The 20,693-nt window shown below is 42.6% G+C and overlaps 1 protein-coding gene across 16 annotated transcripts in view; it reads left to right on the plus strand.

Moving 5' to 3' along the window:
• The window catches only part of LIMS1 (LIM zinc finger domain containing 1), a 151,321-nt gene that overhangs the window by 106,597 nt on the left and 24,031 nt on the right, over nt 1-20,693 (plus strand). For 11 of the 16 annotated variants that reach the window (XM_030921144.1, XM_030921143.1, XM_010368734.2 and 8 more), the window contains one exon: nt 19,207-19,366. In XM_030921144.1, coding sequence (XP_030777004.1) covers nt 19,207-19,366 — 160 coding nt within the window. Of the gene's footprint in view, nt 1-14,464; nt 14,905-17,413; nt 17,452-19,206; nt 19,367-20,693 lie in introns of those variants that run through there. The other 5 variants (XM_030921141.1, XM_010368746.2, XM_010368708.1 and 2 more) reach the window with 4 other exon arrangements.

Here is a 20,693-nt window from a genome sequence, read left to right on the forward strand (position 1 = left end):
GGCACGGTGGCTAATGCCTGTAATCCCAGCACTTTGGGAGGCCGAGGTGGGCAGATCACGAGGTCAGGAGATGGAGACCGTCCTGGCTAACACAGTGAAATCCCGTCTCTACTAAAAATACAAAAATTAGACAGACGTCGTGGCGGGCGCCTGTAGTTCCAGCTACTCGGGAGACTGAGGCAGGAGAATGGCATGAACCCGGGAGGCAGAGTTTGCAGTGAGCCGAGATCGCGCCACTGCACTCCAGCCTGGGCGACAGTGCGAGACTCCGTCTCAAAACAAAAAAAAAGAAATGTCTACTTAAGGGCCTCCTGGTGTTCTTGAGGAGATGAGGAGCACCTTTGCAATACAAAACACAACATTATATCCAATGAAAATCTTACCCACTCACTGCATGGGACACACAGTGGCTGCTGTGGCTGCTGAACAGAAGATTGATAAGGCCTGGAATGTCAAGAAAGCTTCCTGGAGAAGATCTTGAGCAGGTACTTGAGGACTGGGCAGGTTTCTGATAAGCAGAAAGTTCAGGAGAAAAAGGGGACAGTGACATTCATCTAGAAAATTATGTGTCCTTTATATGTTTCACCCAGTGCTAGAAATGTTGATCATCACTTTTAAAGATAATTCTAAAGTCACCTTGCAACAACCCTGTATTTATTTAAGATCATATATCATATATGTGTGAATGTTTTTGTTTTGTTTTGAGATGAAGTCTCGCTCTGTTGCCCAGGCTGGAGTGCAGTTGAGCCATCTCGGCTCATTGCAACCTCCACCTCCCGGGTTCAAGTGATTCTCCTGCCTCAGCCTCCTGAGTAACTGGGATTACAGGTGTCTGCCATCACGCCTGGCTAATTTTTGTATTTTTAGTAGAGACAGAGTTTCACCATGTTGGTCAGGCTGATCTTGAACTCCTGACGTTGTGATCCACCCACTTCGGCCTCCCAAAGTGCTGGGATTACAGGCGTGCCCAGCCGTGTACATGTGTTTTAAAAAGAATAGAGCTCAAAATGTTAAAGCTTGTTTCTAGTTGGCAGGAATATGAGTGATTCTTCTCTGTCTTTCATACATTTTCTGTAATAAGCTATATTGCTGTTGGGCTGATAAAAGTTGACAAATTCAGCTTACCAAACCAAAACAGTACAATCCAGTGATCCCATCCCAAAGCACTTACACATCCAAGCGCACAGGCTTACGGAAACTGAGGCTTGCCATTGTACAGTCATTTGTTAATGTTCTGCTTTTAATGATTTTTTTTTTTTTTTTTTTTTTTTGCTGCCCATTCTGTTTTCCCATCCAGTCTCGTGTCTTTCCACGATGGGTTTCCTGTGTGATGGGAGTGTCTCCATTATCGTAGGGACAGGATGGCTCGTTGCAGGGAGCAAGAGCGTCACAAGAGTGTCTGAGGCACTCAGGGAATATCACGGAAAAGGAGAGAGTGCTGGGAGGAGCTTGATTTCAGTCTTTCTCCTCTCCCTTCCCCAGGCTCTATGTTCTTTACAAAGTCCTTTATGGGCAGGTATTTGTTGGTTGGTTCATGTTAGAAACTTTTCTAGAAATCATCCAGGGAGAGGACTTCTTAAGCAATAGGCCACCACGTAGGCCGTCAAGACTTTAAAAACTGGTTAGGATTGAGTAACTGAACTATTTATTTGCAGTACTTTCTGCCTGTTGTGGGCAGTGTCTCTGAGGCCACATAGCACTTTCAGACCTGCCTTGTGTTGCAGAACCCCGTGGGCATTGAGGTTGAATGTGGGGCCATTCCTGCCTTCTCTGGGCTGTCCCTCGACACACCTCTGCCTGGGGCTTCTGAGTGGCCACTCTCTTTTGCCTCTCTTTTGTGGGCTTTGGGCATAAAACTAGGATACTTTTCCCTCAGATACTAGAGGAGGAATTTTTTATTGATACATAATAACTGTACATATTTATGGGGTGCATGTGTTATTTTGATGCATGCATGTAATGTGTAAGGATCAATCGGGGTAACCAGCATATCCATCACTTCAAACATTTATCATTTCCTTGGGTTTAGAACTTTCACATTCCTCTTCTAGCTTTTTGAACATGTGCAATAAATTATTGTTAACATTAGTCACTCTACAGTGCTGAGAACTATTCCTGTTATTTGGCTGTAATGTTGAGTCCCTTAACCAACCTCTCCCTGTCTCCCCTCCCAGCCACCCTTCCCACACTCTAATAACCAACTCTATGCTCTACTTCTATGAGTTCAATTTTATTTTTGCTTTCACATACGAATGAGAACATCTGGCATTTGTCGTTCTGTGCCTGACTTATTTCACTTAACATAATGTACCCCAGGCTCATCATGATACCACAACTGACAGGATCTAATTCTTTCTTTTTTTGGGGCTGATGATATTCCATCTGAAACACTGTTTTCGGTGATTTTAAGACTTAAATGGGTGCCTGCTAGTTTCCTTTGAGAAATGTTTCAACCTGATAATCGAATGGCATTTCGCATTTCACTCATTTTCCTTTTAAGGGAAATAAATACAGTTAAGATATCGTAAAGTTTGGGATGCTAGAAACCTATCTGCAACACCAAAGAGAGTCTCTAACTCTTAGATTAAGTTTCATTTCAGAGGGAGTTTCTTGCAAACAATCAGATGCAAATAGCCTTCTCACAATTACAACCTCATTGTAATTTCTGGACTTTGATTCCAGTGTTTGGGATGGTTTGGGCCCCTGGGATGGGGTTGATGGTGCATAGGGAGAGAATTTGTTTTGTTCATTTCATCTTTGTTAGATGATAATCTTTTAGTGACTCTTCAGTTATTTTTAACATACGTAACAAAGCCACAGTAGCTCTGCCTTTGATAATAATCCCAATAAGCAATGCTAATACAAACACATAAAACATGTGTGATTTTCTTTATTTTAAGCTAGCTTGAGGAAATGTACATTATTTATCACTCTCCTGCTTCTGTGGTAATGAATAATTTCTTTTTGCCTGTTCAGTCAAGAATTAGGGGGAAAAAACTGACAAAGCCAAATGGCATGTGAATCACAAATCCAAATCTTTTTGTGGCCAAACTTTGTCTGTTTTCTCACTGTTGAAAGAAAACAGTGCATTTGTTCTGGAAGCTACGAAATGGGAAGGAACTTCCCAGTTTCATTATCTTTACTTAAGTGTCATGATTGCCTTGTTTTTCGTAGTCTGGGGAAAATTAGATAATATTTTTCCATTTGAGCAGGATAGAGGATGATAGTGGAAACAGTTCATTTTGGCCTATGGTAATTTAACCAGGCCACCCCAGCAATTCAGATGCCCCATTATGACCTGGAAGCCTTTGAATGCAGTTGGAGAAGCTTCATCTAGTAGTTGTTATTGCCAAGTGCTCCGTTTAGTCATCAGTTATGCAAATCTCTTTGTGGAATAGAGTGAAGCATTTACTAAACACTCCTGTTTTTCTGTATTGGAGTCCTGTATTTTAGAGGCAATTGGTTAAAATGTCCAGTTTGGCTTTTAAGTCCTACAGATGAAATACTTGGTAATGATGTACATAATTCCATCATTACTTCTTAAGAGGAGTAATTTTAAGCTGCTAGTGGTTTTTTAAAAGCTGCTTTTTTAAAAATGTTGGCTGCTATTTTCATGAGTTTATCCAGGCTTTAATTATTTAAGCTGCTGGAAATAGCTGTAATTTTTTGTATGATATCTCTAAGTAGCTTATTTGGTTTTGGCCATGCCTTATGTCAGAGGTGGAGTTAGTTTTGACTAAAATCATAAAGTTAGCAGACAGTTGGAATCTGAAGCTCTACAGCCTTCTTTACAGGACACTACTGTGTGCCAACTTTGCATCACTGTGCAGTGAGTGGGGGCCCTTAACCAAGCTATTGGACCCATGCAGCCAGGGTCCCAGATTTGCCACAGTAGGTCAGTCATTCCGTAAGTGAAACACGCAGTAGATGATCAGAAAATGACAAAATTCATCAACTGTTTTCATAAAGTAGAAATCGCTCTGCTGTGAGTAGATTTAAGGAACATTTGGGGTTCAGACCTGTCCTGTGGGATCTCCCAAAGACCCAACTTAGCCATGAGGGTTGATTATAGAACCTCTTAAGAAACGCCCTGGATTTGCTGGCAAGATGGCAAATAGGAACAGCTCCGTTCTGCAGCTCCCAGCGAGATTGGCACAGAAGCCAGGTGATTTCTGCATTTCCAGCTAAGGTACCCGGTTCATCTCATTGGGACTGGTTGGACAGTGGGTGCAGCCCAAGGAGGGTGAGCCGAAGCAGGGTGGGGCGTTGCCTCACCCGGGAAGCGCAAGGGGTCGGGGAATTCCCTCTCCTAGCCAAGGGAAGCCGTTAGGGACTGTACCGTGCACCCTGGCCCAGATACTGCACTTTTCCCATGATTTTCGCAACCCACAGACCAGGAGATTCCCTCCTATGCCTACACCACCAGGGCCCTGGGTTTCCAGCACAGAACTGGGCAGCCTTTAGGGCAAACACTGAACTAACCGCAGTTTTTTTTTTTTCATATCCCAGTGGTGGCATTTGAGTTTTTTTTTTTTCATACCCCAGCGGCGCCTGGAATGCCAATGAGACAGAATCGTTCACAGCCCTGGAAAGTGGGCTGAAGCCAGGGAGCTAAGAGATCTGGCCTGGTGGGTCCCACCCCAACAGAGCTGAGCAAGCTGAGATCCACTGGCTTGAAATTCTTGTGCCAGCACAGCAGACTGAGCTCAACCTGGGATGCTCTGTAGGGGGAGGGGCGCCCACCATTGCTGAGGCTTGAGTAGGTGGTTTTACCCTCACAATGTAAACAAAACCGCTGGGAAGTTCAAACTCGGCAGAGCCCACCGCAGCTCAGCAAGGCCGCTACCGGCAGAGATTCCCTCCTCTCTGGGCAGGGCATCTCTGAAAAAAAGGCAGCAGCCCCAGTCAAGGACTTATAGATAAAACCCCCACCTCCCTGGGACAGAGCACCTGGGGGAAGGGGTGGTTGTGGGTACAGCTTCAACTGTCCCTACCTGGCAGCTCTGAAGAGAACAGCAGATCTCCCAGCACAGCATTGGAGCTCTGATAAGGGACAGCCTGCCTCCTCAAGTGGGTCCCTGATCCCCATGTATCCTAACTGGGAGACACCTCCTAGTAGGGGCCGACAGATACCTCACGCAGGAGAGCTCTGGCTGGCATCTGGTGGGTGCCCCTCTGGAATGAAGCATCCAGAGGAAGGAACAGACAGCAATCTTTGGTGTTCTGCAGCCTCCACCAGTGATACCCAGGCAAACAGGGTCTGGAGCGGACCTCCAGCAAACTCCAGCAGACCTGCAGCAGAGGGGTCTGGCTGTTAGAAGGAAAACTAACAAACAGAAAGGGATAGCATCAACATCAACAAAAATGACATCCACTCAGAGACCCCATCTGAAAGTCACCAACTTCAAAGACCAAAGGTACATAAATCCACAAAGATGGGGAAAAACCAGCACAAAAAGGCTGAAAATTCCAAAAACCAGAACATCTCTTCTCCAAAGGATCACAACTCCTTACCAGTAAGGGAACAAAACTGGAAGGAGAATGAGTTTGACGAATGACAGAAGTAGGCTTCGGAAGGTGGGTAATAACAAACTCCTCCAAGCTAAAAGAACATGTGCTAACCCAATGCAAGGACGCTAAGAACACTGAAAAAAGGTTAGATGAATTGCTAACTAGAATAACCAGTTTAGAGAAGAACATAAATGATCTGATGGAGCTGAAAAATACAGCACAAGAACTTCATGAAGCATACACAAGTATCAATAGCCGAATCGATCAAGCGGAAGAAAGGATATCAGAGATTGAAGATCAACTCAATGAAATAAAGCCTGAAGACAAGATCATAGGGAAAAAAGTGAAAAGAAACAAACAAAGCCTCCAAGAAATATGGGACTGTGTGAAAAGACCAAATCTACGTCTGATTGGTGTACCTGAAAGTGACGGGGAGAATGGAACCAAGTTGGAAAACACTCTTCAGGATATTATCTTGGAGAACATCCCCAACCTAGCAAGGCAGGCCAGCATGCAAATTAAGTAAATAGAACACCTGAAAGATACTCCTCGAGAAGAGCAGCGCCCCAAGACCCATAATCATCAGATCACCAAGGTTGAAATGAAGGAAAAAATGTTAAGGGCAGCCAGAGAGAAAGGTCGGGTTACCCATAAAGGGAAGCCCATCAGACTAATGTGGATCTCGGCAGAAACCCTACAAGCCAGAAGAGAATGGGGGCCAATATTCAGCATTCTTAAAGAAAAGAATTTTCAATCCAGAATTTCATATCCAGCCAAACAAAGCTTCATAAGCAAAGGAGAAGTAAAATCCTTTACAGACAAGGAAACACTGAGAGAGTTTGTTACCACCAGGCCTGCCTTACAAGAGCTCCTGAAGGAAGCACTAAACATGTAAAGGAACAACCAGTACCAGCCACTGCAAAAGCATACCAAATTGTAAAGACCATCAACACTATGAAGACACTGCATCAATTAACGGCAAAATAACCAGCTAGCATCATAATGATAGTATCAAATTCACACACAACAATATTAACCTTAAATGTAAATGGGCTAAATGCCCCAATTAAAAGACACAGAATGGCAAATTGGATGAAGAGTCAAGACCCATCAGTGTGCTGTATTCAGGAGACCCATCTCACATGAAAAGACACACATAGGCTCAAAATAAAGGGGTGGAGGAATATTTACCAAGCAAATAGCAGAAAAAACTAGGGGCTGCAATCCTAGTCTCTGATAAACCAGACTTTAAACCACAAAGATCAAAAGAGACAAAGAAGGGCATTACATAATGGTAGAGAGATCAATGCAATGAGAAGGGCTAACTATTCTAAATATATATGCACCCAATACAGGACTACCCAGATTCATAACGCAAGTTCTTAGAGATCTGCAAAGAGACTTAGACTCCCACACAATAATAATGGGAGACTTTGACACCTCACTGTCAATATTAGATCAATGAGACAGAAAATTAACCAGGACTTGAACTCAACTGTGGAGCAAGCAGACCTAATGGACATCTACAGAACTCTCCACCATAACGTTCTCCTCAGCACCACATAGCACTTATTCTAAAATTGACCACATAATTGGAAGTAGAACATAATATACATTCTCCTCAGCACCACATAGCACTTATTCTAAAATCGACCACATAATTGGAAGTAAAACACTCCTGAGCAAATGCGAAAGAACGGAAATCATAACAGTCTCTCAGACCATAGTGCAATGAAAGTAGAACTCAGTACTAAGAAACTCACTCAGAACCACACAACTGCATTGAAACGGAACAACCTGCTCCTGAATGACTACTGGGTAGGTAACAAAATGAAGGTGGAAATAAAGATGTTATTTGAAGCCAGTGAAAGCAAAGACACAATGTACCAGAATCTCTGGAACACATTTAAAGCAGTGTATAGAGGGAAATTTATAGCACTACGTGCTCACAAGAGAAAGCAGGAAAGATCTAAAATCGACACCTTAACATCACAATTAAAAGAACTAGAGAGGCAAGAGCAAACACATTCAAAAGCTAGCAGAAGACAAGAAATAACTAAGAGCAGAACTGAAGGAGATAGAGACACGAAAAACCCTTTAAAAAATCAGTGAATCCAGGAGCTGGTTTTTTGAAAAGATCAACAAAATAGATAGACCACTAGTGAGCCTAATAAAGAAGAAAAGAGAAGAATCAAATAAATGCAATAAAAAATGATAAAGAGGATATCACCACTGATTCCACAGAAATACAAACTACCATCAGAGCCATCAGGGAATACTATAAACATCTCTATACAAATAAACCAGAAGATCTAGAAGAAATGGATAAATTGCTGGACACGTACACCCTCCCAAGACTAAACCAAGAAGAAGTCAAATCCCTGAATAGACCAATAACAAGTTCTGAAATTGAGGCAGCAATTAATAGCCTACCAACCAAAAAAAGTCCAGAACCAGACAGATCCACAGCTGAATTCTACCAGAGGTACAAAGAGGAGCTGGTACCATTCCTTCTGAAACTATTCCAAACAATAGAAAAAGAGGGACTCCTCCCTAACTCATTTTATGAGGCCAGCATCATCCTGATACCAAAACCTGGCAGAGACACAACAACAACAAAAAAATTTCAGACCAGTGTCCCTGATGAACATCAATGTGAAAATCCTCAATAAAATACTAGCAAACTGAATCCAGCAGATATCAAAAAGCTTATCCACCTTGGTAAAGTCAGCTTCATCCCTGGGATACAAGGCTCATTCAACATACGCAAATCAATAAACGTAATCCACACATAAACAGAACCAATGACAAATACCACATGATTATCTCAATAGATGCACAAAAGGCCTTTGACAAAATTCAACAGTGCTTCATGCTAAAAACTCAATAAACTAGGCATTGATGGAATGTAAAGTAGGCATTGATGGAATGTATCTCAAAATAATAAGAGCTATTTATGACAAACCCACAGCCAATAGCATACTGAATGGGCAAAAAGTGGAAGCATTCCCTTTAAAAACCTGCACAAGACAAGGATGCCCTCTCTCACCACTCCTATTCAACATAGTATTAGAAGTTCTGGCCAGGGCAGTCAGGCAAGAGAAAGAAATAAAGGGTATTCAGTTAGGAAAAGAGCAAGTCAAATTGTCTCTGTTTGCAGATGACATGATTGTATATTTAGAAAACCCCATGGTGTCAGCCCAGAAACTCCTTAAGCTGATAAGCAACTTCAGCAAAGTCTCCAGATACAAAATAATTGTACAAAAATCACAAGCATTCGTATGTACCAATAACAGACAAACAGAGAGCCAAATCACGAGTAAACTCCCATTCACAGTTGTTACTAAGAGAATAAAACACCTAGGAACACAACTTACAAAGAATGTGAAGGGCCTCTTCAAGGAGAAGTACAAACCAGTGCTCAAGGAAATAAGAGAGGACACAAACAAGTGGAAAAATATTCCATGCTTATGGACAGGAAGAATCAATATCATGAAAACGGCCATACTGCCCAAAGTAATTTATAGATTCAATGCTGTCCCCATCAAGCTACCATTGAGTTTCTTCAAAGTATTATAATGTATCCAGAATCTATATATTATAAATTATATAAATCCCAAAGTATTATAAATCTTTCTATAAAGACACATGCACGTGTATGTTTATTGCAACACTGTTCACAGTAGCAAAGACTTGGAACCAACCCAAATGCCCATCAGTGATAGACTGGATAAAGAAAATGTAGCACATATACACTATAGAATATTATGCAGCCATAAAAAAGGAGGAGTTCATGCCCTTTGCAGGGACATGGATGAAGCTGGAAACCATCATTTTCAGCAAACTATCACCAGAACAGAAAACCAAACACCACATGTTCTCACTCATAAGTGGGAGTTGATCAATGAGAACACATGGACACAGGGAGGGGAACATCACACACTGGGGCCTGTCAGTGGGTGGGGGCTAGGGGAGGGAAAGCATTAGGAGAAATACCTAATGTAGATGGCAGGTTGATGGGTGCAGCAAACCACCACGGCACATGTATACCAGTGTAACAAACCTGTACATTCTTTACATGTACCTATCTCAGAGCTTAAAGTATAATAAAATAAACAAATACTTTCAACAGTAAAATAAATAAATACTTCCAACATTTAAAAAAGAAAAACACCCTTAGGGTATTGAGGACCTTGCACAATCCTAATTCTTCACCAAAAGCCGCCTAGCAGACCTGCTATTCAGACGCATCTGACTTTTTTGGTATTTTCAAACAACATCCCCCCACCCTACTTCAATGGCTATTCTTATGCCACTGCCGTGGCAATAGTAGTTCGAATCAAATTTGTTTGCAGTTCTTAGAGTGACATTATTCATTCCTGAGAATGATTTAACAGTATCAGAATGCCTGAATATAAAAGTTGAGCTATGGTGTTTATTCAGAATTAAACCACACCCTTGTCCTCTTGGAAAAATAATATATTTCTTTTAGCTTTACTCTCTTGTAGCTAAGTAAGAGAAGTGACTACAGGTAGTCTTTTTGGGAGAATTGTGAACTGCCTAAACTTTCTCTTTTTTTTTTTTTTCCTTTTGAAACGGAGTTTTGCTCTCGTTGCCCAGGTCTGAGTGCAGTGGCACGATCTTGGCTCACTGCAGCCTTTGCCTCCTGGGTTCAAGTGATTCTCCTGCCTCAGCCTCCTGAGTAGCTGGGATTACAGGTGCCCACCAGCATGCCCAGCTAATTTTTTGTATTTTTAGTAGAGATGGGGTTTCATCATGTTGGCCAGGCTCCTGGCCAAGTCTCAAACTGCTGACCTCAGGTGATCCACCCGCCTCGGCCTCCCAAAGTGCAGGGATTACAGGCGTGAGCCACCGCACCCGACCACCACCTAAACTTTCCATGGCCACACTGTTACAGATCCTTATTCAGGGTAGTGGGGACATAAAAACAACCTTGTTCACTCAGCACTGGGCACCAAACTATACACTGTGTATTCATAGAAGCAGAGGCTATGACTTTTATTTATTCATTCATTCATTCATTCAGCAGATTGTAGTATCTTCTACTGATGGTGGGCTGGATACTTCTTAGGTACCACGTTGGGCCTGTTGCATCATGGGCACATAGTAAAAGTTCCATATGTCCAGGAATGATGTAAAGCCAACAGTGGAATAATGCTAGCAACTGTTTTTCAAGAAGAAATAGACTTTACTAGAATGCCAAAATGGGCTGCTAAAGGAAGGGCAGCCCATCAGTGCTGTCACCAGCTCCTGAAACCCCGGGGCTTGTTTACTCCCACCATTGCAGTGGAGGACATGTCTGAACCTCCTGCTTGGCTTTACCCCGCACATTAGCTCCTTCGTTGTTTCAGTGTAAGTAGCTTGGGTAATGTGCAGAGAATTTCTTTGCCTTGTGTTATTTATGCTGAGAATCAACTGGTTGGGTGGTAAGTTCCTAGGGAGAAGCTAATGGGAATGTGATCTATACAGTGTGATAGAAGACAATCAAGCTTTCTTGCTGCATCTTTTCTTCCTTCAGAACTTCAGCCTCTCTTCTCCCTCCCGACTCCCATTAGGATATTCCTAAGTGAAAAAAAGGCCAAGAAGAGAGAATGAGATCTAGCAAAATTGTAAACAAAGGAACAGAGCCACAAACCTGTTTTACATTCACATAAAATGTTACATTGATTGATTAAGCAGTTTAAAAATATCTTCATAGTATATGGTACCTTTAATCATAAAACCAGGTCATATTAAGGTGACCTCTATTGAAGAGTTCTGTTTAGGGTTACTGTGTGCCAACCACCCTCATTAAAATAGTCACAGATGTAGGTAGAGGAAACCAGATAAAAGGAAGATCTCTATCTGCTTCCCCCTAGCAATCCTTACCTAGCATAACTTAAGAACAGCCAGATGGAAGAGATACATGGGGCAAGGTGTGGGGAAGCAGCAGAGCTTCTCTCTGGGAGCGCCACCCTCCCAGCACCTCCATATGTTCAGCAACCCAGAAGTTCCCCTAAACTCTATCCTATTGAGTTTTTTTGGAGGCTTCATTTCATAGGCATGATGGATTTGATCATTGACCACTGGTGATTATCGAAATCCCCAGCTCCTCTTGTTTCCAAGGGGTTGGGGCTGGAGCCAGAAGTTTCAGCCTTCTTATTGCATGATTGGTTCTCCATCAGCCAGCCCCACACCTGTCACATTAGCCTGCAGAAGACATGTACCACTTCAGACAGTCAGAGTTTTCGGAGCCCTGTGCCAGGAAATGGGGGCAAAGACCAATAATAGATTTATTATTAAAAGTCATAATATCACAGGCAGTTTCTTTAAAAACTAAGCATTCACTTACTGTACAACTCAGCAATTTTACCGTTGGGCATTTATCCCAGAGAAATAAAAATATATTCAATACAGAAATGTCTATAGTTTTATTCACAGTGCCACAAATTGGAAGGAAAGTACTTAAATGTCCTTCAGCGGGTGAACAGTGAAACAAATTATGCATCCATATCATGGAATACTACTTGGCAGTAAACAAGAGCAAACTGTGGACATGTGGAGCAACTTGGTCTCAGGGCATTGTGCTAAATGAAAAGCCTTAAGATGTCATGTGAACGATTCCATTTAGGTAACATTCTTTAAATAGCAGAATCATAGAAATGAAAAAGGAGTGGTTGCCAGAGGTTAGGAGTGTTGGAGTGTGCGGAGGTATGTGATGGTCAGAGATAAGATGAAAGAGAACTCTGTGGTGATGGAATAGTCCTGTAAGTTGATAGAGGCTGTTGTTACAGGAAGCCGCCCGTGTGATGAAATGACAGAGACCCGCACACACACATTGCAGCAATGTCAGATTCCTGGTTTTACTCCTGTACTGTAGTCACGTAACGTGAGAACTGGGGAGACTGTGAGGGAGAATTCTGAGCAGAAGGCTCACGTGGCTTCCTGCCTCCTACCATGCCACCCCCACCGGATGCATTAAACTTACGGTCTGAGTCAGCCTGCCCCTGTCCTCATCCATCTGTCTGTCTGTCTCTCTCCCTCCCTCCCTCCCTGCCTCCTCACTGTTTCACATGGTCATTATAAAAGAGAAACCTAAAAAATTAGGAAATGTAGATACATTGAAAGGAAAAGTTTTAAACCATGAGGTTATTTCTTTCTTATTTAAATACGGTGATTCCCTTGGGCCTGGGCAGAATCTGTAGCCCGCAGCCTTTGAGTTCTGGACCCATCCTCTGAGATTTTTAGGGTTCAAAGTAGAAAGATTTGGTCCCACTTTCTGCTTCCAGTCCCGTCTGGTACCCGCTGCCTAATCTTTTCTGGCTCACCATTGTGCTTCCCAGTAATTACGTTTACCATTTTCTGACATAGGGATTAACAACATAGGCTCTGGACTCAGAGTGCCTAGGTTTAAGTCTTGACTCCACTACCTCCTTAGTAGTTCTTCAGTCTCTTTGTGCCTCAGTTTCTTCATTTGTAACTAACACTTATCTCAGAAGCTGTGGGGAGGATTAAGGGACATGATAGGAAGCACTCACTGACTCTTGGATATCATTTTTTATGGTCATTACTTGGTGTCTCTGCTGCATTTTGTTTATCCGCTGCTGGTTCCGTGACTGCACATCAGTGTGCCTTGTGCCTGTTCTATAGATTTTATTTCACAGTCTCTTGGTTTTGGTGGCGGGCACACTGCCCTGAGAGGACAGGGACGTAAGAAGGATTCTGAGCCCTTTAGTTGTCTCTAGTGCTACATCGTGATTGTCATCATTGCTGTAAACCAAAAAGTATCTGAGACAAGTCTTAGTCAATTTAAAATGTGTGTTTTGCCAAAGTTAATGACGCACCCATGACACAGTCTCAGGAGGTCCTGACAACGTGTGCCCCAGGGTGGTCGGGGTACAGCTTGCTTTTATACATTTTAGGGAGACATGAGACATTAATCAATATATGTAAGATGTACATATATATATGTTCGGTCCAGTAAGGCAGAGCAATTCGAAGTGGGGGGTTTCCAAGTCAGAAGTAGGTAAGAGACAAAAAGTTGCATTCTTTTGAGTCCTTGATCAGCCTTCTGATGAATACACAATTGTGTCTGACTCAGTGAACCTACATTTTTACATGAACAATAGGGTAGAGGAAGCAATCAGATATGCATTTGTCTCAGGTGAGCTTCAGAGGGATGACTTTGAGTTGTGTCTGTCCTTTGTCCGTAAGGAATTTTCTTGTGGGCAAATGGTGAGGGAGGGATGTGGGTTGTTATCTTTGTAGCTATCTTATTTAGCAATAAAATGGGAGGCAAGTTTGCCTGACGTAGTTTCCAGCTCGACTTTTCCCTTGGCTTAGTGATTTTGTTTCCTTTTTGCATTGCTAACTCAATCACAGGAGACAGGAGTGTGGACTGATTATAGCAAGAATGCCAGAGTACGTAACAGCTTCCTTAGTCATGGTAGAGATTGAGAAACGTCGGCTCACCTAAGCTTTGAGGTTAGCTGGAGTCCAGTAGAAGAGTTATAACTAAACACCTTGTCTGTTTCCACTTGTGCCCATTCATTGAAGCTGAGATTGGACTGCGACTATGTACCAGCAGCAAAGGTGATAGAAGTCAAACATAGCTCTTAGTTTTAGGGGCTCACAGCCTCCTGGGGAAGGGACCCATCGGGCATAGCTGGCAGTCATGGCCAGAGTTGTGGAAGCCCAGGGCCGGGCGGGGTTCAAATGCTCCTCAGAGTGTGCCAGCAGCCTCAGTCTCAGGAAGAGCTTGTCAGGTGGTGTTTTACAAGGTCTCCAAAAGCCTCTATGCCCTTCAGAGTGAAAAGCACTGTGTTGGTGATGAAGTCTTGTGGCAAATATGCAAGGCACCTGTGGATATTTCCTTCTCTTAGAGGCTTACGAGGTAGCCCCTGTCTCCTAGTGCACTGTTTATAGCATAGTCCACTGGGACTGCTGCTCTGACAGACTGTGTCACTACTTCGTGGAATGTTTTTTAGAACTTCCAGAAAGCCTCAGTAAATCCTGACTGCCATGTAACTGTGTCCTGTGCTGCTGAGCTCTTAACATGAAGCAGCAGCAGTGACCCTGGCGGGTCGGGCTGACGTGCGTGGGAACGGTGGGAGTGACCCTGGCTGGGAAGCAGGGAGGCCTGGATATTGTTTCTCCTGGCTCTGTGTCCTGCGGCTCTCGTCCCTGTGCTCAGAGCTCTCAAGCACCCATGATGGCCTTCTCAGGCCGAGCGCGCCCCTGCGTTATCCCAGAGAACGAAGAAATCCCACGAGCGGCCCTTAACAGTGTCCACGAGGCCAATGGGACCGAGGATGAGAGGGCTGTTTCCAAACTGCAGCGCAGGCACAGTGACGTGAAAGTCTACAAGGAGTTCTGTGACTTTTATGCGAAATTGTGAGTGTCTCCTCTCCTGGAGTGCCCTCTTCCAGGTCCGGCGTTCTTGGCTGGCTGTTCAGGAGCCATCCTGAGCTGGCCCATACAATTTTATTGACTGGACTTTAAGTGGGAGTTTTCCAGGGTGGTAGGGCTCCGAGGGACTCGCAGCGCAGCACGTTTAGGGAGACAGGAGGCTGCTTGTCGGTAAGACATGCAGCGACCTGCAGATGGGAGGGAGGTGCTGCCCTCACTGAGAGCAGGGCAGCCCCGTCTTCAGTAGGTTCCTGATCACTTGGTAGCTGCATTTTCATCATGTCGTCCGCAGGGGAGGCTTATCGTTGTCGCTGTCAGGAATTACATTAGAAAACAGCCCAAAGATAAGGGGCAGATGGGTTGGAACAGTGAAAAAAACCAATTACAGACTGTTGGTAAAGATAAAGCTTACTGTGTGAAGTAAGCTAACTGGGTTTCTTAATTGAATGAATAAATACATATATTGTGTAAGTAGCAAATCAATACACATATAGAACATAATGTTAACTCGAAAAAGCTAGGCTAATTTATATTATTAAATGGGTTTTAGTAAACACATTTTTTAAGAAAATGCAGAGTAACCATCAGACCAGCTCAAGATTATTGACCTCATTCAAAGTTGTGAGCTTAGAATTACTGCATATCCCCAATTTGTCAAGTAAGAGTTAATGAGAATTTAACTGACCCGATTCTCTACTTCCATAATCCGTTCTCTGTGGTACAGATGTCACTTATCTTCACAACTCACAGAGAGCTCTGTTGGACAGTAACTGGGGAATTGAAATAATACAGTCACCAAAATTTTCACTGCTTGAACTCTCAAGATGATTTTTGGATTTATACATTGCTGCATTTTAAGACTGAACAATTTGTTTTGCATACTTGAATAATGGAAAGCAAGATATCAAGTGTGCTGTGTGAGGTTGATTTGTGGAAGTAGATCAGCTTCATCATTCATGCCTGGCCTGATTTTTACATATAAATATCTATAGATAGATAGATAGATACTCCCCCACTTATGTGTTTCTTGTCATCAACACTTTTTAGTGAAAATCTGTTTCTTAAAAATTAGCTAATTAATTATAACTAATCCGATAGCTATAACTGTCACTAATGACTTTTTTAAAGTAATTTCTGTCATCTGTAGTATTAAATGTAAAATCAACATTTAAAAAAAATAAAAAATAAAAAACAGGCATTGTGCCAGAGGGTCAAAGGCAGAAGAGGAAAGGGAAGCCTGACTGGTTCAGGGGGCAGCAAGGGGATTGTTCTGTTTCCTTTTTTCCTCTGCTTGTTATAAAAAGGAATACTTCTTGCAAAATACATATTATGCTACTTCTAAAACTAGTGTATTTTTCCTGTGTGTGGGAAGTAACTATGTGCTTGTTTTTATGATGTATCTACCTATTTCCTAATTCTACTTGAGTATTTGAACTTAAGTAGAAACAATCTATATTATAATGAGTTTAAACTGGTCAGTGATAATCAAACATTTTAATCTAAGGGCCTCTTAACACTCTTAAAAAAACTATTAAGGTCCCCAAAGAACTTTCATTTATCAGTATTTACTGTATGAGAAATTTAAAGTGGGAACAATTTAAAATACTTATTATTTCATTTAAAAAAACAATAAGCTTATTACATGTTAATAGCAAATGTTAATATTAATGTTTTCATGAAAAATAACTGTTTTCCAAAATGGAAGAGGCTTAGAGGAAAGGATGGCATTATGTTACATTTTTGTGAATCTTGTTAATATCTGTCTTAATAAAAGTTTCTCATATTTGTTTCTGCATTCAACCTATTACGGTATATTGTTTTAGATGAAATACATGAAGAAAATGTGGCCTCCCACAGAGATGTAGTTGGAAAACAGAGGACCTTTCCACCTCCTGAAAGAGTGATGGTGACTGACCCTGACATTTTGAAAACCACTGATTTAGTTGATCATGAACCAGGACATTCTAGAATATTCTTTTTGGGCTCTTTTAGAGTCCCATTAAGATTGTTGAGGTTTGGTGAATCTTTTGAGAGGGTTTAGAATTAACCACAGTGCCATATATTTGAGCAGCATCTTCTGGTTTCCAAATGGTTTTAAATACTTTTTCCTTGGAACAATAATGAGAACAGTGCTGAGAATGACCAGGCGGGTGTGGAGCTTACCATGTTCCTCCATCCAGGAACACCTGTGGACTTTGGTCAGGAAGAAGGGAGAAGCACAGACCTCTCCAGAGTTTTGTGAAACTGCCACAGTCATCTGGCTTGTGGCAAAGCTGAGCGATGATGAGAATTTTACAGATTTTTTCCCCAGCCCACAGTAACTTTGAAATGACAAAATGGAAATTCATTTTAACATGAGGCTTAGGCCAGGTTTACTGAGCAGTGAAGCTGCTTCCCTTTCTCCCTTCCTTCCTTTTTTTTTTTTTTTTTTTTTTTGTGACATTTAATTCTGCATTCAAACCTGTTAAATAAAGTTGATCTTTGACTGGTCTGAAGTGATGAACATGGTGTGTCTACACGCAGTTATTTATGGTAAGGCTACAAAACAGGCTGACTGTTTTGTGAAACATTTGTGGGAGGAAGGCAAAGGGAAAGTTGTCTTCCAGAGGTGTGGAGGGGAGTGAAGCAAGTAAGTGGGACCACTTTTGCTAAGGAAACAGCAAAACTTGGAAACCAATAGGGGCAAGGCAGTTAGTTACTCTGTCTGTAGGATGGAGACTGTCCACCTGTCTGTCTCACTAGTTGGTTGTGAAAATTCAGGAGAAAGTTGGTATTAACTTCATGAAGTATATTGATTAAATATCTGGAAGGTCAGAAGCTGTACCAGGGGACTAGACACACACGTGTAGAGCTCATGCTGTGAGTAGTCCTGTGAAAATAAACTGGCCAAAAATTGAAGGACCCCTTGGCCAGTTACTGCCCTACATGGGGGACCTTCTCCCTACAAATAGGTCTTCATGTGAAATCCTCATCTAGTTGTATGCCTGTCGAAGCCGTGTTGCTTTTCTTTTTTTTTTTTTCTTTTTTGAAATGGAGTTTTGTTCTTGTTGCCCAGGCTGGAGTGCAGTGGTGAAATCTCAGCTCACTGCAACCTCCGCCTCCCAGGTTCAAGTGATTCTCTTGCCTCAGCCTCCCACGCAGCTGGGACTACAGGCATGCACCACCACACCTGGCTAATTTTGTATTAGAGACGAAGTTTTACCATGTTGGTCACGCTGGTCTCGAACTCTTGACCTCAAGTAATCCATCAGCCTCAGCCTCCCAAAGTCCTGGGATTGCAGGCATGAGCCACCTCACCCAGCTGCCATGTTGCTTTTCTTCTTGCAAACTGCACAATGGTTAGAGCCTGAGATTATTTATTGAATGCCTTCTGTGTTTTAAGGTGTAGTGGGGTTACTGATGGGGGGATTTCCCACATCACCAGCCACAACAGTGGTTACTTGACAGCCTGGTATCACTTTCCTAACCTATGAAACGTGGTGGTATCCCTGTCATGTCCTTTCAAGTGTTTGAAATTCGTGGTGTAATCTGTTTTGATTGACAGTGTGATTTTATGAGCAGGGAACCTGGATTTCTAGCCCTGTGCCTTCCTTTAACTAATTAGCCTTGTGATGTTGGTCTGATCCTTCCATCTCTGTGAACTTCTTTTGCCATCTGTAAAATGATCTTTATTATGTAAAATTTTGTGATTTTAAGATACACTTTATAATACTGGTAATCAGGTTCGTCTTACCGATTAGGTAACAGGACTGGGGCATCTTGGCTGGTTTTAAGGTTACTTAAGCAGTTGCTTTTCACAGAATTTAATCAAAGGGATAACTTGTGTCTAGGTTATATGATACAGCATTTAGTTGACAAGCATTTTAGATTCTGTTCTTAGAAGGGAAAGAAATTGGCCTTGAGATGCTGACTTTTGGATATTTTAATTAAGCTTCTTATTAAGCTGTAAACCCAAGTTCCTTGAGAGCAGCTTATAACTTTCATCTCTGTCTCAGGTGCCTAACACATAGTAGGCACGCACTCATAGTATATTTAGCAAGGAAAATGCCAAAAATGTTAGAAACAGAATCAAAGTGGGACACCCTTACAGAACCTCAGATGCTAGGGTAAAGAGGCTGAAGAATCCGAGTTCAGAGCATGTAAGGAACAAGCAAGAAATTGAGCTTTTTAGATAAAATAGGGTTTTTGTGATCAGATAGAATTTGCTGCTTGGTTCTTGGTGTGGTTTGGTCTTCAATCTAAGAAGAGGCTGACGGTCTGCAACCTGCTGTTCTTTGTGTATTACAGCAACATGGCCAATGCCCTGGCCAGCGCCACTTGTGAGCGCTGCAAGGGCGGCTTTGCACCCGCTGAGAAGATCGTGAACAGTAACGGGGAGCTGTACCATGAACAGTGTTTCGTGTGCGCTCAGTGCTTCCAGCAGTTCCCAGAAGGACTCTTCTATGAGGTGAGTTGTGCTAGACAAAAGCAGGGAGGTGCCATTCCCCCCCCTCCCGCTTCCTGCCCTTCTTTTCTGAGGCCTCCTCCTTCATGTTCAGTTTCATGATGAAAGACTGAATTAAAGTGTCAGATGCGTGCCAGGTATTTGATAGCTATGAGGTTAGAGGTGGAATCTGTATGGCCCATATGGGCAGTGGCGTGGATGGGACACCCTCACAGACCCTGCATTCGTATTGCTCAGTTCGTTGTCCTATTTCAGAACCCAGAGTCCCTTATGACAGAGCCTTTCAGACCTAAGCAGCTCAGCTCCACATACAAAATTCTTTCCGAGTCTTCACCCACACTCAGGCCCCCAACACACCTCACCCATTCCTGTCTCTGTGTCTTTCCCCCTTCTCGGGACCACTGGACCCGCTCTAAAGGAGAGTGTGTGGTGTACATCACCCCCTCCACAACTTCCCAGCCTCGAGCCAGGAGCGTCCATGCATTTATTTTCTAAGGAAAAAATAAGTATTTGGGGGAACTATACTGTCTACATTTAGCTCTTCTGGGTGTCTGTGTTCTTTTCCAAATACTTGTTTTTCTTGGTTGTCAGGTGTTAGCATATGGTCTGCACTTCCTTTGTAGTGTATGTGGTATTCTCAACATTACTGAAATCCCTTTCTCGTTGTTTTGTATTGTTTTGTTTTGTTTGAGACAAAGTCCTATTGTATAGCCCAGGCTAGAGTGTAGTGGTACGATTATAGCTCATTGCAGCCTTGAACTGCTAAGCTCAAGTGATCCTCCAGCCTCAGCCTCCTGAGTAGCTGGGACTACAGGCATGTGCCACCACGCCCGACTAATTTTATTTTTTCTAGAAACGGAGTCTCCCTATGTTGCCCAGGCTGGTCTCGAACTCCTGGTCTCAGGTGATCCTCGGCCTCCCAAAGTGCTAGGATTACAGGCATGAACCACCATGTCCAGCCTACTGAAACCCCTTTCTCACAGTAAACATGTATTTTGGGGGATAATCTAGGGATGCTGACCCCAGGCTGTAAAAGAAGGTGAGAATGAGGTGTATGTGTGTGTTAGATCAAATAGGTAATTTACTTTTACCACCTTATTTCTTACATATTTGTACATATCTGCACATCTATATATGATAATATATGTATGTAGAATTATTTTATAGCTGGAGGTGGCTGCTCTTTGATTTCTTCCTTTGCCTAGCGGATTTTTATATTTCCCTGTTATATAAACCATGCTTGAGCAAGGAAAGGTAGTTTACAAAGAGCATTGGTAAGTCCGTTGTGTGCCTCTCAGGCAGCATTTTCCCATAGAAACAAACATCATGA

Source organism: Rhinopithecus roxellana, chromosome 17 (genome assembly GCF_007565055.1).
Source record: "Rhinopithecus roxellana isolate Shanxi Qingling chromosome 17, ASM756505v1, whole genome shotgun sequence".
NCBI classification, from domain to species: Eukaryota; Metazoa; Chordata; class Mammalia; order Primates; family Cercopithecidae; genus Rhinopithecus; species Rhinopithecus roxellana.